The 18,056-nt window shown below is 43.1% G+C and overlaps 1 protein-coding gene across 1 annotated transcript in view; it reads left to right on the top strand.

Annotated features, from left to right (window-relative positions):
• The window catches only part of STK38 (serine/threonine kinase 38), a 1,097,533-nt gene that overhangs the window by 479,973 nt on the left and 599,504 nt on the right, over window positions 1–18,056 (top strand). The window contains exon 7 of the mRNA XM_044076623.1: window positions 17,258–17,412. Within this exon, the coding sequence (XP_043932558.1) occupies window positions 17,258–17,412 (155 nt within the window). The remainder of the gene's footprint in view (window positions 1–17,257; window positions 17,413–18,056) is intronic.

The following is an 18,056-nucleotide window of genomic DNA, read 5'->3' as shown; positions in this document are numbered from 1 at the left end:
GATTAGTATAGGGAACTGTTTTTTTTACTGATCAGATTAGGGAAGGGAACTGATTTTTCACTTGATCAGCAAGGACCAGTCGGGAGCCTAATACTTATGAGAAGTCAAGGAGGGTGTAGTGCTTTAGTTAGTGTTTCCTTATAAGAGCTGAGCAAGTGCAGGGTTTTAGAAAGAGAATAGAGTGATTACTTTGAGAGTTTGAACAGTTCTAAGGGAAAAACTGAAGAGCAGACTTTGTGGAGCCTGGAATAGTTTAAACCTGTTTAGGCGGCGCTCCCCGACGCTGCTCAGTGGGCAAAACCGCGCAAAAAGAAAATTGTAGGGTTTTAAGAGAGAGAGAGATCAAGGGGTTTAGAATGGACCCAAAATGGCCAATAAAACTACAGCTTCTAGGTAGTAACCACTCCTCCAGGGACAGGCAGGCTGTTCAGTGTTAATCAAGGTACACCTATAGGCCATTTCAGCATGCTTACTTTTAGATCCCCTCTTCTTTACAGGCCAGAGGCAAAACTCATTGTCCTCCATCTAAAGCCACCTGAGAAAGCTATTCCACCTTCTTGGGACCTTAGCTTTATCCTTAAGAACACAATCTCCCTTCCTTTGAACTGGCAACTTTTGCCTCTCTCAAATTCTGTACTTGGCAGACCATACTTCTCATGGCCCTTACTTTGGCTAGAAGAGTTTCTGAGCTCAAAGCTGTATTGGCAGTCTGTTTGTTCCTTATTTCTTATAAGGACAGACAGAGTGTCTTTCAGGGCCAACCTTTCATTTATGCCTAAAGTGGTCAATAAGCTAACAGGCCATGAGTCTCTCCCTGCTTTCTTTCCTTATCCCCAGAATAATGAAAGAGAATCCTCAGGCAGCTCAGATTTTACTTGGACAAAACAGTCTGCAAGCCTGACCAATAGCCTTTCTTTTCAAGAATCTAAGCTGGACAACCCATTTTCAAATCAAATTATTGTTAACTGGATTTCTTAGTCCATTTCTTTGTTACATTTACAATGTAAAATCTTTGCCTTCATCAGTAAAAATCACACTCTACTTGGACAGTGGCCTCTTCTAGAACCTTTTACAAGGGTATAGATTTGAGACCAACCCTAAAAGTAGCAACTTTGCCCTCTACACATAACTTTATCAGACATTACATGGTTGTTGCTTTCTTTACATCCAGTATCAGAGTATATGTCCTTCTATTCTGCTGTTGCAGTATTCTTAACATGAGGAATTCCCGACCTAGGGCAGCCTGATATCTGGCCAGTATGCCAAAACCTTTTACTACATACAGTACACCGTATGTATGCTTCTCACGTACGTAGGGTATAAAAACGATGTCCGGACATACCATCCTCAGAACTTCTCTGCCACCAGTCCGAATGCCATTTTTGATAATGTGCTCGTCTGAGTTGATTGCTGGTGTATCAAGCCATTCAGATAAGTGCCCCATTGGGGTTTCTTTTTCTTATTTACTGCTTTTTGCTGTAGATCATCCAGAAAAGGCAAGTGTCAATGTGGGAGACAAATTCCCCATAAAGATGGTCACAATCAGTGCTTGTTTTGTTGGGGCCTACTCACGATCCCAAAACTTGTACCATTTGTTCAGGCCTTTGTGCCTAAGACTTTACATAGTCATCTGTCTTCTTTTGGTATTTAGAAAGGCAGAGTCTTAAACTTTTAGTTAAAGACTCTATGGAGGGAACTTCCAGGTCTGATGAGTCTTACTGAAGAGAAAGGCCAAAAAACCAAGGTAGACTCTTCTGCTGGGCCTCCTACATCAGACTTCTCTCTCGAGGCTAATGAAAGCCCAGAGTGTTCGCTGGGTTATGGAGTTGGATTCTTTGGCTGGGACCGCTTCAGAGGCTGCCGTGGATCCGATAACAGGCACATCCTGTGAGGTGTTGCAGACGTCCATTTTGGATGGCCAGGGGAACCAAGACTTGTTACTGAAGGCCCTAGGGGAGTTTCCCAAATTCTAGTGAGAGAGGAAGTTCCAACGACAATAGAGTGTAGGCCAACATCAAGTCCTTCCACTTTTCATAAGGCAGACATCCAGTTAAAGAAAAAGCAAAAGACAAAGCATGTTTCTGATGTTCTTCATATCACATTGCTGCAGTCCTTACATATGGGGTAGTCCGCTGTCCTCGGTCGGCCCGAATACCAAAGTATTAGGCTGACGTCTGTCATGGCGCTCAGATCTGACATCAGAGCGTCAGGGTATTAAAGCGCATGACCGACGTCATATCCTCAGTCTTTTTTGCCACATGATCCGATGCAGAAGCAGCGTTTGCAAGTGCCGTTCGGCGTTCTGAAATTGTCGTATTTTGAGTTTCAGACCGAAACCAAGTTGGGCTAAGTACCCCGTTGGGGAATATTTTTGTTTTTTCTTGCCTCAGTTAATTCCGGATGTCAGAAAAAGTGAATAATTGTATTTCTTGTGGGAAACAGATACCGCATAGGGATTACCACTCTCTTTGTATTCCTTGTTTGGGACCTGAGCACGACGTAGTCGGGTGTCGCTTTTGTGCTAGGTTTAATAAGCGCACCATTAAACGTAGGTTAGATTGCGCTAGGCTTGTCTTCGATGGCGGTGTAATTATAATATGCTGTCGGATCCTCCGGCGCCCTTCAAGAAGCGCAAAGAGAAATCTTTAAAGTCCAGGCAGGATGAGTCGTCCATTACGGACGCTGGTTCTTTAGAAACTACGGAGGAATCTGTGGATCCAGCCGAGGTTTCAGTTGAGTCTCAGGGGGAGGCTTTAATTTTGCAAGATGTGGCCTCTCAGGAGTCAGGTCAGGCTGAGGGGGCCTCTCAGGTTGCTGTTCTCCCTTCTTTGCCTAAGGTGGTTAGGCCTTCTCCTTCTGTCTCTAAAGCTCATTCCAAAGGCAGGCCTGGTTTGCCTTCCACGGGTGTCAGTCCTAGTTCTGCAGGTTCTGTGCCTAAAAAACACATGCTTAAAATGGCAGAAGATTTAATTTCTTTAATCAGAGGTTCTATGCCCCCCCCCTGATAAGAGACCTAGGGTGGAGCCAGAGGTAGAAAGTTTGGAGCAGGCTTCAGATTACTCAGAGTCTTCGGCTGAAGACATTCAGGATTTTCCTCCTTATTCTGATTCAGACGCAGAGGATTCCACTCCTTCTGCTTATCCTCCAAAGGATTTTTCTTTTTCAGAAACCCTGCATTCTATGAGGGAGCATTTTAAATGGGAAGGTCAGGATTTCTCAGAAAGAGGCTTAGGGAATTTTTGTTGTTACCACAGCATAGGCCCTTGGCTATACCTCCTGTTTTGGATGTTGTTCAAGACGTTTTCTCCGAGGCTTTCCTTAATCCAGACTCTCTGCCTCCTGCGCCAGTTAAGCCGGACAGGTATTACAGGGTACCTGAAGCTCATAAATATCTGTATAAGAGTCCAAGGGCTGACCCAGAAACTATTAGCCAGGGACCTAAGGGTGTCAGGGCTTCTGTTGTAAAGAATCCAGTTCCTATGGATAAAGATGCTAGAGCTTTGGATAGATGGGGTAAGAAGGTGTATACCTCTTCCACTTTAGCAATGAGGGCTTTGAATTGCCAGTTTCATATGTTGAAGTATCAAAATTTTCTCCTTACTCAACTAAAATCTAAAGTGGATGCTTTGGCAGAGGGCATAGAGTGTAAAGAATTACAGGATTTGGTACATGCCTCTGAACAGGTGGGTAAGCATTCTTTGCAGTGTGGTTTCGATGCTTTACAGGCTTCTTCCAGGGTGGCTGCCACTGGTTCAGTTATTCGCAGGCATGCCTTGCTTAAGGATCAGAATTTGTTAGAGCATGTTAAAGCTAGAATTTTGGATGCTCCTTTACAGTCTGAAGTTTTGTTTGGTTCTCCTGTGGAGTCTGTCTTGAAGAAAATGGAAGACAAGGCTAAGTCTATGCAGACTGTTAAAGATTTTTTGCAGGTGCAGCCTCCTAAGTTTAGTAGGAATTGGCCTACTAAGGGATGGGCTTATCCTTCTTCTGATTCACAGTCTAGGGGTAGATCTAGACGTGGTAGGGGCAGAGCTCAGAGTACTTTCAGGCCTAGAACATGGAGTTCACCTGCACAATCTTCAGGTGAGGGCAGGGGCCAGTCCTTTCGTAAACAGGCCCAATGACCTGCATTTTCAGCTGCCAGATTCTTCCTGTCTGGCAGCTCCTTTGGGAGGAAAGTTGGCACTCTTCAAGCAAAACTGGCTTTTAGTCACCCAGGACAAATGGGTGTTGGACATTATAGACCGAGGCTACAAGTTTTATTTCCATACATTGCCTCCTTTCAAAGGCATGCCAGACGTTCCTCCTCAGCAAAGGGTAGAGGCTCACAAGCAGATTTCTTTACTTCTTCAAATGGGGGCTATACAGCAGGTCCCTCTGTCAGAAGTGGGCCTAGGATTTTATTCTCGCCTGTTTCTAGTACCAAAGAAAGGAAACACTTGGAGGCCGATTTTGGATTTATCTATCCTCAACACATACCTGGACATTCCAAAATTCAAAATGTTGACGTTGCAACAACTTCTACCTCTGGGCAAAGATCACTGGATGGTTACTCTGGATCTCAAAGAGGCTTATCTTCATGTTCCTATCAGGCCCAGTTGCAAAGAGGTACCTGCGTTTTCGGGCTGGGACTTTACATTATCAGTTCTCTGCATTGCCCTTTGGCTTATCTACTGCGCCCAGGGTGTTCACAAAGGTTCTGGCTCCAGTGATAGCCTTCTTACGGTTAAGAGGAATACAAATTTATCCTTATTTGGACGATTGCCTGATTCTTGCTCAAGACAAGTACGAACTTCTTCATCATCTACAGTATGTGATGGCAGTGTTAAGATGCCTAGGGTATTCTGTGAACGAAACAAAGTCCAGTCTAGTACCCTCTCAGGAAATGTGCTTTCTGGGTGTGAGACTGAATACAGCTTCCCAGATGGCTTTTGACCCCGGACAAGCAAAAGAACCTTACTCTTTACTTCCATCAATTGTCTCTATGGTCCAGGCTGACTGCAAGGACAGTCCTTCAAGCCTTGGGGTTCATGGCATCTTGTATTCTGGTGCTTCCCAATGCCAAACTGCATATGAGGAAGCTACAATGGTATCTCAAAATGTATGGACACAACACTGCCAAGATCTGGACACTGTCATTCAAATAATACCTTGCATTCAAAAGGAATTTTTGTGGTGGGCTCAGGAATGTCACCTAAACAAGGGACTCTCTGTGACCCGACCAGAGGCGAGTCAGATTTTAACGACAGATGCCTCGGACAAGGCTTGGGAGCACACCTCAATGGAAAATGGGTTCAAGACACGTGGCCTGCCAGACTTCAACATTTACATATCAACTTGAAGGAGATGTTAGCAGTCCAATTTGCATTGATGGCTTTCAAGGATTTACTTCACCCAGGGCAAGTGTTGATTCAAACAGACAACACAACTGTCATGTGGTACATCAACAAGCAAGGGGAACCCATTAGGTACCCTCTTTGCAGGCAAGCAATGATTTTGTGGGAGACTGCTCTCAGTTTACACCTCAATCTTCAGGCAAGGTTTCTACCAGGAGCACAGAACTCCTTAGCAGATGTTTTGAGCAGACAGATAGTGGATCCCCACGAGTGGAAATTGGATCCTCATGTATTTCGAAAACTGACAGTGTTATGGGGAACTCCAGACATAGATCTGTTCGCTTCTCCACTAAATTTCCAGTTGCCAAAGTTTTGCACAAAAATGTTTCATCCCACAGCCTGGAAAGTGGATGCTCTATCATTCAGTTGGAGCAATCTTCACGTCTATGCCTTTCCGCCTCTGCCTCTTCTCTCCAAGGTACTCTTGAAGGTCAGACAAGACAAGCCCTCCATGATTCTAATAGCTCCAGATTGGCCTCGACAGCACTGGTACCCTCTGCTGAGGAGTTTAGTACGGAGCCTCCATGGCCTTTGCCTTGATTCCGCACCTTTTGTCACAGGAGGGCAATCATTTCCTCAATGTCAGGATTCAGTCCCTGCATCTAACAGCCTGGCATATTCTGTTCTAGAACCTGGAGGGTCGCAGCTTCCACAACAAGTTTTGAATGTTATTTTGGAGGCCAGAAGGCCTAGTACAAGGAAAGTTTATGCTGATAAATGGAGGAGATTTTTAATTTGGAGCAAAACAAGGGGCTTTGATGTTTCCAGGCCTGATTTAAGTGTTTCTCTTCAATATCTTACAGAATTATTAGACAAGGGTTTGTCTTTCTCTTCTATAAAAGTTCATGCTGCAGCCATTTCTGCTCACTATGACTGTGACCCTCCATTATTCTCTCATCCTTTGTTTAAGCAATTTCTTAGAGGGGCAAAGAACATAAGACCCCCACGTAGAGCTCCTACTCCTGCCTGGGATCTCAATTTTGTGTTGGAAAAACTTACTTTACCTCCTTTTGAACCTGCAGCTACTGCTGAGTTGAAGTTTTTGTCTTGGAAGACTGCTTTTTTGTTGGCCATTACGTCTGCTAGAAGGGTTTCTGAATTACAGGCTCTTATGGCAGTTGAACCCTTCCTAATTTTTCATAAGGATAGGGTATCTCTGCGTACTAATCCTACTTTTATGCCTAAAGTGGTTTCAAATGTGGCCTTGAACCAATCAATTCATTTGCCTACTCTTTATGCAGATCCCCAAAATAAAGGGGAGAAAATTTTGCACACTTTGGATATTCACAGGCAGTTGCGTTATTATTTGAACAGGACTAAAGGGTTCAGACAGTCTCAGCAGTTGTTTGTTTCTTTTGCTTTGGGTTCTCAAGGGAAACCTGTTTCAAAACAAACTATTTCTAAGTGGATTGGCTTTTGTATTGCTTTTTGTTATTCTCATCATGGTAAGGAGATTCCGGCTGGAATCAGACCTCACTCCACTAGGGCTACTGCCACTTCTACAGCTTTTTAAGGGAGTAGCTACTAAAGATATTTTGGAAGCAGCTACTTGGAGTTCAGTGCATACTTTTTCTAAACATTACCACCTTCCTCTTTATTCCAGATCTAGGGCTGGATTTGCCACTGCAATCTTACAGGGCATTTTGGCAGCTCCCAACGCTTTATGATTTTGCCAGCCTCCCTTTACCTCTGCTTTGGGATTCTACCCATATGTAAGGACTGCAGCAATGTGAGATGAAGAACATAGTATAGTTTTGTACCTACCATAAATGTAGATGTTCGAAGATCCACATTGCTGCAGTCCAATTTACCCTCCCTCCTTCCCCTCTGTAGTTTGGTATGGTTTGGGTGGTAGCTGTTATTTGTACATGCCTTTTTGGAAGTTTTCTGTTTTTGGCTGTGGCCTTTCTTTTTAGGGCCTTCTGACATCTGGGGCAAGAAAAGACTGAGGATATGACGTCGGTCATGCGCTTTAATACCCTTACGCTCTGATGTCAGATCTGAGCGCCATGACCGATGTCAGCCTAATACTTTGGTATTCCGGCCGACCGAGGACAGCGGACTACCCCATATGTAAGGACTGCAGCAATGCGGATCTTCGAACATCTACATTTATGGTAGGTACAAAACTGTACTTTTCCAGGGACTTGCAAAGTGAATGGCAGAATTTTACTTGGGGCTTATTTAATGCTCTTATAGCTCTAAAGCCTCCTCCTGGGGTCTCTTCTCTATTCCTGCTCTTCCATGGATATCTTCCCCTCACAAGAGGACAAGGGAGCAGAATTCCTCTGATGAAGACATTTTCTCAGACGAGGAATCTTTGGCCTATTCCACCCAAATTCTATCACCTCTGGAGTATGCTTCTGCTGAAGAGGAATTTACTGGTCCAGAATCCCCTATTGAGGAGATTACTTTTGGTGATACTATTGCTAAAATGAGGGAGTACTAAGTGGGACTGTTCCCAAGTTTCAGATGTGCAAAAAAAGATATGAGCTCTTGCAAATAGAGTCTCCTTTGCCATCTGCTGTCCCTCCACTTTTACCTGCTTTACTGGATGCTTTCTCCTCAACATCTCAGGCTCATGATTTTCAGCCCTCTGCCCCTAAGAAGTCTGACCATTTCTACAAAGTGCCTGCTTGATTGCAAATTTATTTACAAGTGCCCATCTGCTGACCCCCTTCGTTGGTCTCTTTGGCTTCAGATAGCCTTCTAAATTACTGCCTACTACTAAATTTCATCCCTGTTATAAGGAAAGCAGGACAATGAAAAGACTGGGAAAGAAAGTTTACACTTTTGACACCCTTGCCTTTCGTGCTACTAAATACCAAATTCGTATGACCATATATGTTTTGGCCCTCCTGTTCCAGGCTACTCAAGCTGTTTTTGACCTCCCAGATTCTAAGGGGAAAACTTCGTCCTTGTCTTTATTAGGGGAATCATGGCAGGTGACTCACCATTCTGTTAAGTGCAGCTATGGTGCAGCAGTAGCTTTCTCTAGGGCAGTTGCTTCAGGATCTGTATTGAGGAGATATTCCTGGCTAAGGCGTCAACTATTACCAGATTATATAAAAGCTAAGTTGATGGATGCTCCTTTAGACAACAGTGGCTTGTTTGGCACTGCTGCTGCTGACTTGTTCAAGTCTTTACAGGGGGAAGGCAAGGAGTTACAGGACTTGATCTTTTGGTTTCACTTGTGCCTAAGTTTCAAAGGAATTATCCATCCAAGCCAGACTTCATTTGGAGATGCACCCTTCCTCCTTCTAAAGGTGAGAGAAGTGGAAGGAGGCCTCCTCCACCAAAGACTGCTCATGCATCTGCACAGAAGCAGCCCTTTCCAGACAAACCAGGTAGCAACGGACTATCACTCTTCTCTCAGCCTCATTCCGCATTCCTCTCTCACGTCATCTCGGTCTGTCTCAACCAATTTGGTCAAGCATTATCCAGGACTCATGGGTTCTTTCAGTAATTCAAAAGGGTATTTCATGGTTTGGAAATCCCTACCTCCCTTCATGGGCATACTTAATCACCTCAAGAGCAGTTGTACTTTTTCCCAGAGGTACTTCAAGAATTGTTAAATCAGAGAACTATTCAGTAGGTTCCGCAGGATCAAAGGGGAAAAGGGTTTTATTTAGGAATGTTTCTGGATGTTCATCGTGTTTCACTGTTGCAGTCCTAACCAATGGGTTATCCGGCTCCCGGTAGCACTCTATCAGCCAGAATACCAAAGGTAAGTAAATATGACATGACCTAATAGCAAGAGTGGCAGAAGTATAAACTTTTTTACCCCACCTATCTAGGTTCCTAGATTCCCTGTCAGAAGGAACAGGATTTTTGGTAACAGTGGCCTTAACTCCTTTAGGGCCTTGAGAAATAACCTCAGGGTCAGCCAACAGATTCCTGAAAAGAAACAGATGAGAATCAGGGACCCTTATAGTATCGATCAGGTTTCCTGGAAGCAGAAGGAACCGAATTTGGAGTCCAGAAATTTTCCAGAAAAACACCATCAACCACTTCCAACATTGGGGGAATAGCCAGAGGCTTATGCTGAGGTAAATCCAAAAACTTCCCTAATCCTTTTCTTAGATTGGGGATAATCCTGACTTTCCCATTTAAAATGCTCCCTGAGAGTATTCAAAGTATCACCAAAAGAGAAATCCTGTGGGGGAGAAGCAGAAGGGATGGACGACTCTGCATCTGAATCCTCAAAAGGAGAAAAAGCCTGAGAAACTTCCTCTTCATCAGCAGAAATGTTAGAAGAATCAGAGCCAGAAAAAGACAAAGCCTCAGGAGAAACATCCCTACTCCTTTTAGGAGGAGGAGTCTGTGAACCTCTAATAAGAGTCAAAAGGTCATTAGCCATTTTAACCATTTGGGATTGAGGGGAACGAGAGAAGTAACTGGAACCTGCTTTTTCACAGGCTTATGACTGGAAAAATTACCTGCAAGTTTGAAGGATTTGGGAGGCCTGGCTACCGCCAAAGTTGCAGTAGAGGTTGGTAAGAGCTTGCTGTCTAAACGAAGAATGGAGGCCTCATACACCGGCGTCCGCTTAGCAGCTATGGATCCAGCTGAAAAGGCGACAGGCGAAAGGTCAGAAGGCAAAATGGAGGCCAGAGGCCTGGGGGACTCTGAAATGGTCTCAGCCGACGCCTGCGGTTGAAAATCCATGGACTGCAGGGGCTGCAAAGGCACCTCACTGGCTACCGCATGACTGACGACCATCTTAACATCATCCGAGGACTTAACCTTCTGAAGCCTGTTGCAGTCCTTATCTTTACGTTTTTTGGGTATGTCCGAAGCCTGAAGACCAGCGGACGCCATACTGACAAACTTAGGCCAAACTCCAAAATGTTTAGCTAAAAGCTTAGCCCAACAACGAATAGTACGCGGATTAAAGGAGGCACAGAGATCACATTTAGGAACGTTGTGGTCAAGGCCTAAACAAATAATACAACGGGAATGAAAATATCTATGGGGAATCTGCTTTCCACAGGTAAGACAATTATTGACCTTTTCTGACATTCGTTAAGGCAAGAAAAGAAGATCCCCAACAAGGTACTTAGCTGTAGCTGACTTCAACTTTTTAGTCGGAAACAAAAAAGTAAACTGCCGACCAGCACTCGTGCAAGAAATGCTTCTGCTTCAGGCTTCGCGGCAAGGAAGACAGGAAGTGACGTCGGCTGCCTCCTTTTGTATTGGTCGTCCTGACGTCCTTTACAACCGACGACAGCCAATGTCATATTTACTTACCTTTGGTATTCTGGCAGATCGAGGGCTACCGGGAGCCAGATAACCCATTGGTTAGGACTGCAATAGTGAATACATTTGAAATCTACATTTATGTTAGGTGTACACAACTGTACTTTCCCAGAAAGGAGGGTCCTTGGAGACCCATTCTGGATCTTTCTCACCTAGATACTTTTCTGAAGATTCCTTCCTTTCGCATGTTGTCTCTACAGACTTTGTTCCCATTACTTCTTCCTCAGGCTTTCATGGTCCCTCTGGATATCAAGGATGCCTACCTTCACATTCCTATTCACCCCCTTTTTAGAAAATGTTTACGTTTCTCAGGTACTTCCTGGCATTTTTAGTTCTCTGCTTTGCCCTTTTGCCTTTCTACTGCCCCAAGGGTATTCAACAAATGTTTAGCTCCTGTGATTGCTTTTTGCAGGCTTGAAGGCATTTGTTTTCCCTTACCTGGACGATCTCTTGTTTCAAGCATCCTCTCCAGACACCTTATTACAAAACATCCACTTCAAAATTTCTGTTTTTGCAAAGTCTGGGGTTCACTATAAACTACAAAAAGTAATCTCTAACACCTTCTCAAGACCATGTCTTCCTAGAATGCAGGCTTGTGACAGTATCTGTGTTGACACCTCTGCTTCCACCAAAGGCTATGACTCTCATTGCCTTCTTTCAAAATTTTTTTCCTTTAATCTCTTTCACAGCCAGAAAGTTTGAGGCCCCTGGGTTTTATGGCATCCACCATCCCTGTTACCTTTAGCCAAACTCCATATGAGAAAATTTCAGTGATTTCTGAAATCAGTCTCGCAACAAGCTCATCCCCTAGAATTTGCAGTTCTTCTGTGTCTAAAGAGGGAGCTTAAGTAGTGGATTAAGCAATTGTCTCTGAAACCAGGCCTTCCCATTCATCCACCTCTGCTTTCTTAAGAATTGTTTACAGGCGTCCCAGAGGTAGGGTGAGGAGCAGCCTTTGGCACACAGAGTGCAGTTAGTCTGGACTTCTCTTCAACAAAATGAGCACATCGACATCTAAGAGATGAGAGCACTCCTGCTGGCTCTTCAGACCTTCCATCCTTGAATCTCCTGGTCCTCTCAAACTGTTTACAGACATCACCACAGTTCTGTGGTATGTAAACAAACAGGAGGGAATGAAATGTTACCTTCTCTCTAGGCTTGCTTTCATGGTATGGGAGTTTGTCGTTCAGCATCATGTGACTCTTCAAGCGGTTTATATTCCCTCAGGTCAAAATTGTGGCAGATACTCTAAGCAGGTCCTTGACTCAATCCCACAAATGGATACTTCACAGAGATGTTTCTGGACATTGTTGGGGTACTCTTCAGATAGATCTTTTTGCCTCCCCTCTAAACAGACAACTTTCAGAATTCTGTGCCAAAGTCCCAAGTCCTCTAGTTTGGAAGGTGGTCTCTTGGAAGGGGATGTTTCTATATGCACCCCCATTCCAAAAGTTCTGTTCAGGATTCAACAGGGCAAACCCAAAATTTTGCTAGTAACTCCCTTTTGGCCAAGACAGCATCGGTTCCCCTCTTCTGCGTTTAGCCAGGGGTAATCATCACAAGTTACCTCACAGGGTGGGCCTACTCACACAACACAAATGATCTCTAATCCATCCCTATCTGTCCACTCAACTGACTCTGTGGGTGAAAGGATTTTGATTCCTTACAGACATATTTTTTTTCTGAGTACGGACTTAGGGTTCTGCAGGACGCCAGGAAGCCCAATACCAAGAAATCCTACATATCCAAATGAAAGAGGATTTCTGTCTGATGTCATTCATGTAACCTGGATCTACTTTGTGGATGTTCCTGTGGTTCTTTCTTATTTGTATGAATGCTCAATGCTGGTTTGGCTTATTTCTTTGTCAAGTCACACATCGGCAATCTCTGCTTCTCTACCTTTATCTCCTCTAGCTTCTAGGTTTGAGGCAAAACAATTTCTAAAAGGGTCCTTCACATTCAACCTCACAGGAAGCCGGTTCTTCCTCCCTGGGATCTTAATTTTGTTTTGTAAAAAAATGACAAATCTCCTTTTGAGCCTGTAGTTTCAGCTTTCTTGCAGCATTGCTCTTGGAAGACTGTTTTGTTGTTAGCCCTTACTTCAGCCAGACAGGTGTCTGAGCTTCAAGCCCTTATGGCTTGTCCTCCTTTTTTTGTTTTTCATAAGGACAGGGTGTCCTTGCTTACTAACCAACTTTTTTTCCCCTTCAGCACAGTCTCTGAGCAAGAAGGTACCACACACCTTGGACGTGCATAAACAACTCAGATTTTATGTGGATAAGATTAAGGCCATCAGGAAATCTGTTCAGCCTTTTGTTTCCTTTCATCCCTGGTCTTTAGGAGTGGCTGTTTCCAAGGAGACTATTTATTCTTAGATTTCTAAATCAGTTTCTTTTTGTTATGTTTATCATGGTAAAACTCTTCCTCTCTCTGTTAAGGCTCACTCTACTAGGGCTGTGACTCCTTCTCGTGCTTTTTTCAAGGGGTTAGATGCTAACACCATTCTTGAGGCAGCTACCTTGGACGTCAGTGCCTACTTTTACCAAACACTGCAAGTTGGATGGTATTTCTAGAGCTACAGTTAATTTTGCTATGGCCATCCTTCATGGCTTTCTGGAGAGCTCTACAGGTCCTTTCTCCTCCCAAGTTTCTTCTTGAGCTTTGGCATTCTCCCTCATGTTAAGAATATTGCAACAGTAAAAAGAGGAGGACAGAGTATAGTGTGAAATCTTACCATAATGATAGATGTCCTCCTTTTCACTGTTACAGTATTCAATCCTTCCCTCCCTCCTACCCCCCCCCCGGTCCTTTCTTCTAGATGTACTGTTTACCTTTTTTTTTTTTTTTTTTCTTTTCTTCTCCTTGGACTGGCGTTCCTCCTGGGGCATTCAGTTGTGAGGATGGTATGTCCAGACATTGCATTTCTGCCCTGTGTACGCAAGGCAAATACATGCATTGTACGGTGTACAGTAGGTAGTAAAAGGCTTTGCTATACTGGCCAGACGTTGGGCCACCTTAGGTGGGGAGTCCCTCATGTTAAGAATACTACAACAGTGAAGAGAAGAACATCTATCGTTATTTTAAGATTTTACCCAGCTATACTTTCATTGACAGCTCTGTCTTGTTTCATCTAGCCACCCTCGATACTAGGTAAGCTTTTGAGAATCACTCATCACTGTGAAATACTGCAGCAGTGATCCAAGAGAAGATACAGAATAGTTGTGTAAGAACTTATAATGTAAACGTTCTACTGATGACTGACTGTATTTGTTCCAACCGTACTATTCTTCATGTCTGTTTTAACCAGTTCTCATGGACCAAGGGTGAGCCATTTTTTGCCTTCTCTGCTCTTGGCTGACCTCTTCATTTCTGTTTTCCTCTGGTGAATACAGGCTTCCTGGCTTTATTGATATAGTCTGAGTTTTTTACACTCCTATGACTGCTTATATAACCTTACACCTGCAAGCTTTAGTCATAGTTTTGATGCATGGCTCTAGGGAAGGTTTTGGCTTTTCTTCCCAGGCTTTGTTTAACTAAATATACCCGTAAAGACTTGCAAAGTAAAATGTAAAAAGTCATGGGCATTCAGAAGCCATGTAGCTAAAACACTGGTATGTCCTTAGGGGCTTATTTGCATACATCCCCATGGACCTCCACTGCAGGAGGTTTAAGGTATTACACAGTAAAGACTCTAGCTTGGCAGTGTTTTTCTTGCGATTTTTACTAAATGGTTTGGATGTTTGGGAGATTTTACAGGCTCATCTGGCTTCATTTTAAGCTGTTTTTTCTAAAGTGTAGCCAAACATTGTTTGATTCAGCTTTACTGAGTTGAATGTACCCATAAAGGCTTAAAAAGTAAAAAGCCAATGGCATTGAAAAGCTGTGTAGGTAAAACACTGTTATGTCTTTTAATGTGTCACTTACATGTATCCCTCAGGCTTCCACTACAGGAGGTTTAAGGTATTAATCAGTAAAGATCCTTCCAAATTCTTCATTTGCTGTAATTTGTTGTGGATCTCTCACATAATCCGCTTAAGTACTTCCTTGGTATAGTAGTATATCCTGGCTCTTCCAGATAGCATCCCCACTCCTGTAATTGAGGAGAGAGAGTTGTCAGTACTCCTGTAAACTTGTCTAATTTAGGTGTTCTTGGCAACCCTAATATCTGTACCAACACTCCTTAAAAGTAAGGAGAGAGTGTGGGCAGTATATAACCTAAGGCCAGGAAGGCAGTACCCCCCAGTACTTGATGGGGGCATCTAGCAGTGTCTAACTAGATAATTTCAAGATATGTGTTTATAAAGTGTCTTTATTGCGAAATATATAAAAGGTGATCTTTTATTGCCGCCTTACTTTTTACCTCTCTTCACATAATGGAGATATCTTTGTGGTATTGACTGGATCTTGTTTATTATAATTCCATCACTGAGTCTGTTTCTTTAATTTTGTATAAGAAAGGGCGACCAGGGCTGAAAACTCAAGGATTCTGTGCACATCTTTCACCACCACCAGTAGTAAAAGTAGAAACAGTAGGGTCCCATGAAGCTTTGTATCATCCCCTCCTCCCTGCTGCCCACTTTCTAATTCTATACATTTAGATTCTTTATAAGGCTTGTACTGCTTATTGTTTTTAATCATGTTTTCTACAGCATTTTGAAACCCTCATCCAGACCCCCCCCCCAATCTCCTGAGAGTACATTGAACCACATTCCATCCAGCAGGGAAGCTTAATTTGGAGATCGATCCATTCCCTTCTGTGGTTGGGCTCGTCTCTCACATGAGTCAGTAGTTCTGATTCCTTTATGGCATGGGATGGAGTTTTGGGACGTTAGACATTGACTCTTCATCTTTGCCACCATTTATCTCTGTTGATTGTCCTACTGGCTTTCATGTGCACCAGTAGTTTGGGTCTGAAACTGGCTGCTTCTCTGAAATGCTTTTTTTGTCTTCTAATTGGACCTGCTGTCTGAGGTGTGGATGTTGATACAGGTGACTCTTGGATGTTTCCCCACTTAATTTCTGCCGTAGTCCTGCTTCTTCAAAGACATCAAATTGTGCAGCATATTGTTTTCCTTCCCAAACATATCTGTAAGGAATTTATCCACTTTTACTGTTAAATGATGAGATAGAGTTTTGTCTTTGCTACTGTATGACAAGGGCAGGATCCTGGCTTTATAACCCACAGACTGAAATTACTGTTTGAACAGATGCATCACTTTCCTAGTGAAGCAAGTCTTGGGAATAATCCTTTATGAACTTGAAGGGAGTACATATTCTACTGGTCTATTCTGTGATTTCGATTTGCTTTAATCCACTCTTTGCCTTGAATGGCGGATTATCATTAAAATGTGGCTTGGTTTCCTTGGACTTAATATAGTTCTACCAGCTTTATGGATCCATTCAGTTTGATTGCAAACTTCTGGGGATATGCCTACCTTCACTTAGGATTGTAGTGATAAATACCTTTAATTCATTACCTGATATGTTTATTAACATATGAGAATTGTTCTCATCTCTTCTCTACATCATACATTTTCATTTGCTTCTGATATACTGACTTTAAGCTCTTGATTTTTTATTAATGTCCACAGTATTGTTCTGAACCTGGGCTTCCCAAACCTGTTCATCTAGCTTGTTTGTCCTTTTGAACCTGAGTTTTTTTTCCATATGTCCCACTTATGGTGTTGGAATTAAAAGCCTTTCAATTGAGAATAACAAGTTTGTTTCAGAATGCATACTTGAATTTACTTACTTGTGCCCTTTTCACTTGCCATTGCGCTATCCGTGTTTTAATAGGATTTATACTTAAAAGGTAATTTCTGGAGTGTGAGCTCATGGAGCACAGCATTTATCCTGCAGTCATATTTGCAGACCCAGGCACCTTTTATAGTGAGTCTTGCTTCTTTTGTATGCCCATACTTCATGACCCAGCCTTAACATTGGTTCTCTGGCTCCTTTCACCCTGGTGGTTATCTGTTTAATTTTCATTTCATCTGTGGGACCCATCAGGAAGGTCCCACAGTGTTGGATGTAACAAATGTCTTCTTCATCAGTTGATATGTGTGGGGACTTTCATTGATAGGTCACTGGTGCACTTTCTCTTTCATAAGCCACTCCATCTAGCCTTGTCTGTTAGAGTTCCTTTTAAGCTGTGCAGATGTGCACATGTATCTGTTGCAAGCAGCGTAGGTGCCATACTCCTTGTCTTAATTTGCAGGAAGTGTACTCTGCAGTGTTTCTGGAGTTGTAAACTGAAACGTTGGGTGCTTATGTAATTCTGGCATGCCTTGCAACGTGCTTCACCCAAGTGCTTGCTGTGAGTATGGGGTGGTCTTGTTTAGTGGAGAGAATGAACCCATTTGCAGGACCCATCAGGTAAGGCCTCCATATTGATCCGCTGATACATTAAGAATGTATGCCTTATTTGATATTTTTCTGGTTCTGTTTAGTTGCCATTTTCTTACGCTAGCAGAAAAGTGATACTGAATGAAACTCTGGTCATTGAGCAGTGATTGTTAAACTGTCCTTGCAAGTAAACAGACAAATGGATAGATGTTGCAGTTACAGGTCATCCATTATAATATTATTTCTTACTTTTTTAGGTGATATGATGACACTTTTGATGAAAAAGGACACTTTAACAGAGGAAGAGACTCAGTTTTATGTAGCAGAGACGGTTCTTGCTATTGATTCCATACACCAGCTTGGATTCATCCACAGGGATATTAAGCCAGACAATCTTCTCCTTGACAGTAAGGTAACAAAGCATACTACTGGTATAAACCGTAATTAAGTGTTTGTAAAGCAGTAAAATTGTCTGTGTTAGGTTTATAGGTGTGTAATAGGCTGACCACTGGGGCCTTTTTAAGCCCAGGTATGCATTCTGCATCTCTGACAAGTTTTGGTACCCTTGGTAGTGTAACAGGGGCTTGGGATATAAAACATTTACATGCTGTCTCTACCCACTAGAGGCAGAGGTGCCAAACTAGGGTTGAAGTTCCAGTTCAAATAGATCACATGGAAGGGGAGCCTGTTCCAGAGAAGGGATAGTCTCTGGGACACATACCTGTCCCTCCAGCAGGTTCTGTTTGCATCACAGGCAAGGTATACTTCTTTAGAATGGGTGGAACTTGCGCAGTTTGCTTTGCAGTTATGCAGGAGGTCCATTAGAGTGGGATCCGAAGATGCCTTGTATGCCAGGCATAGATCTGCCCTCAGAAGCCTGTAGGAAATAGAGTGTAGGGATAGGGCTTTCAAGCGGTTTTCATAGGACATGTTATTTATGCCCTGTATTCTTCCACTGAGGAACCTGTTTGGAAGTTCCAGTTGTTGGATGTGCCTGATTAGGTATGCATCAAAGTGGGTATTTTACTCAGTGGTAGGTCTAATGAGTGGCAAATG

Source organism: Protopterus annectens, chromosome 7.part0, assembly GCF_019279795.1.
Source record: "Protopterus annectens isolate FY-2018-M chromosome 7.part0, PAN1.0, whole genome shotgun sequence".
Classification (NCBI taxonomy): domain Eukaryota; kingdom Metazoa; phylum Chordata; order Ceratodontiformes; family Protopteridae; genus Protopterus; species Protopterus annectens.
Note: the sequence above shows the minus strand (reverse complement) of the source record. Positions and strands in the feature narration are given on the sequence as shown.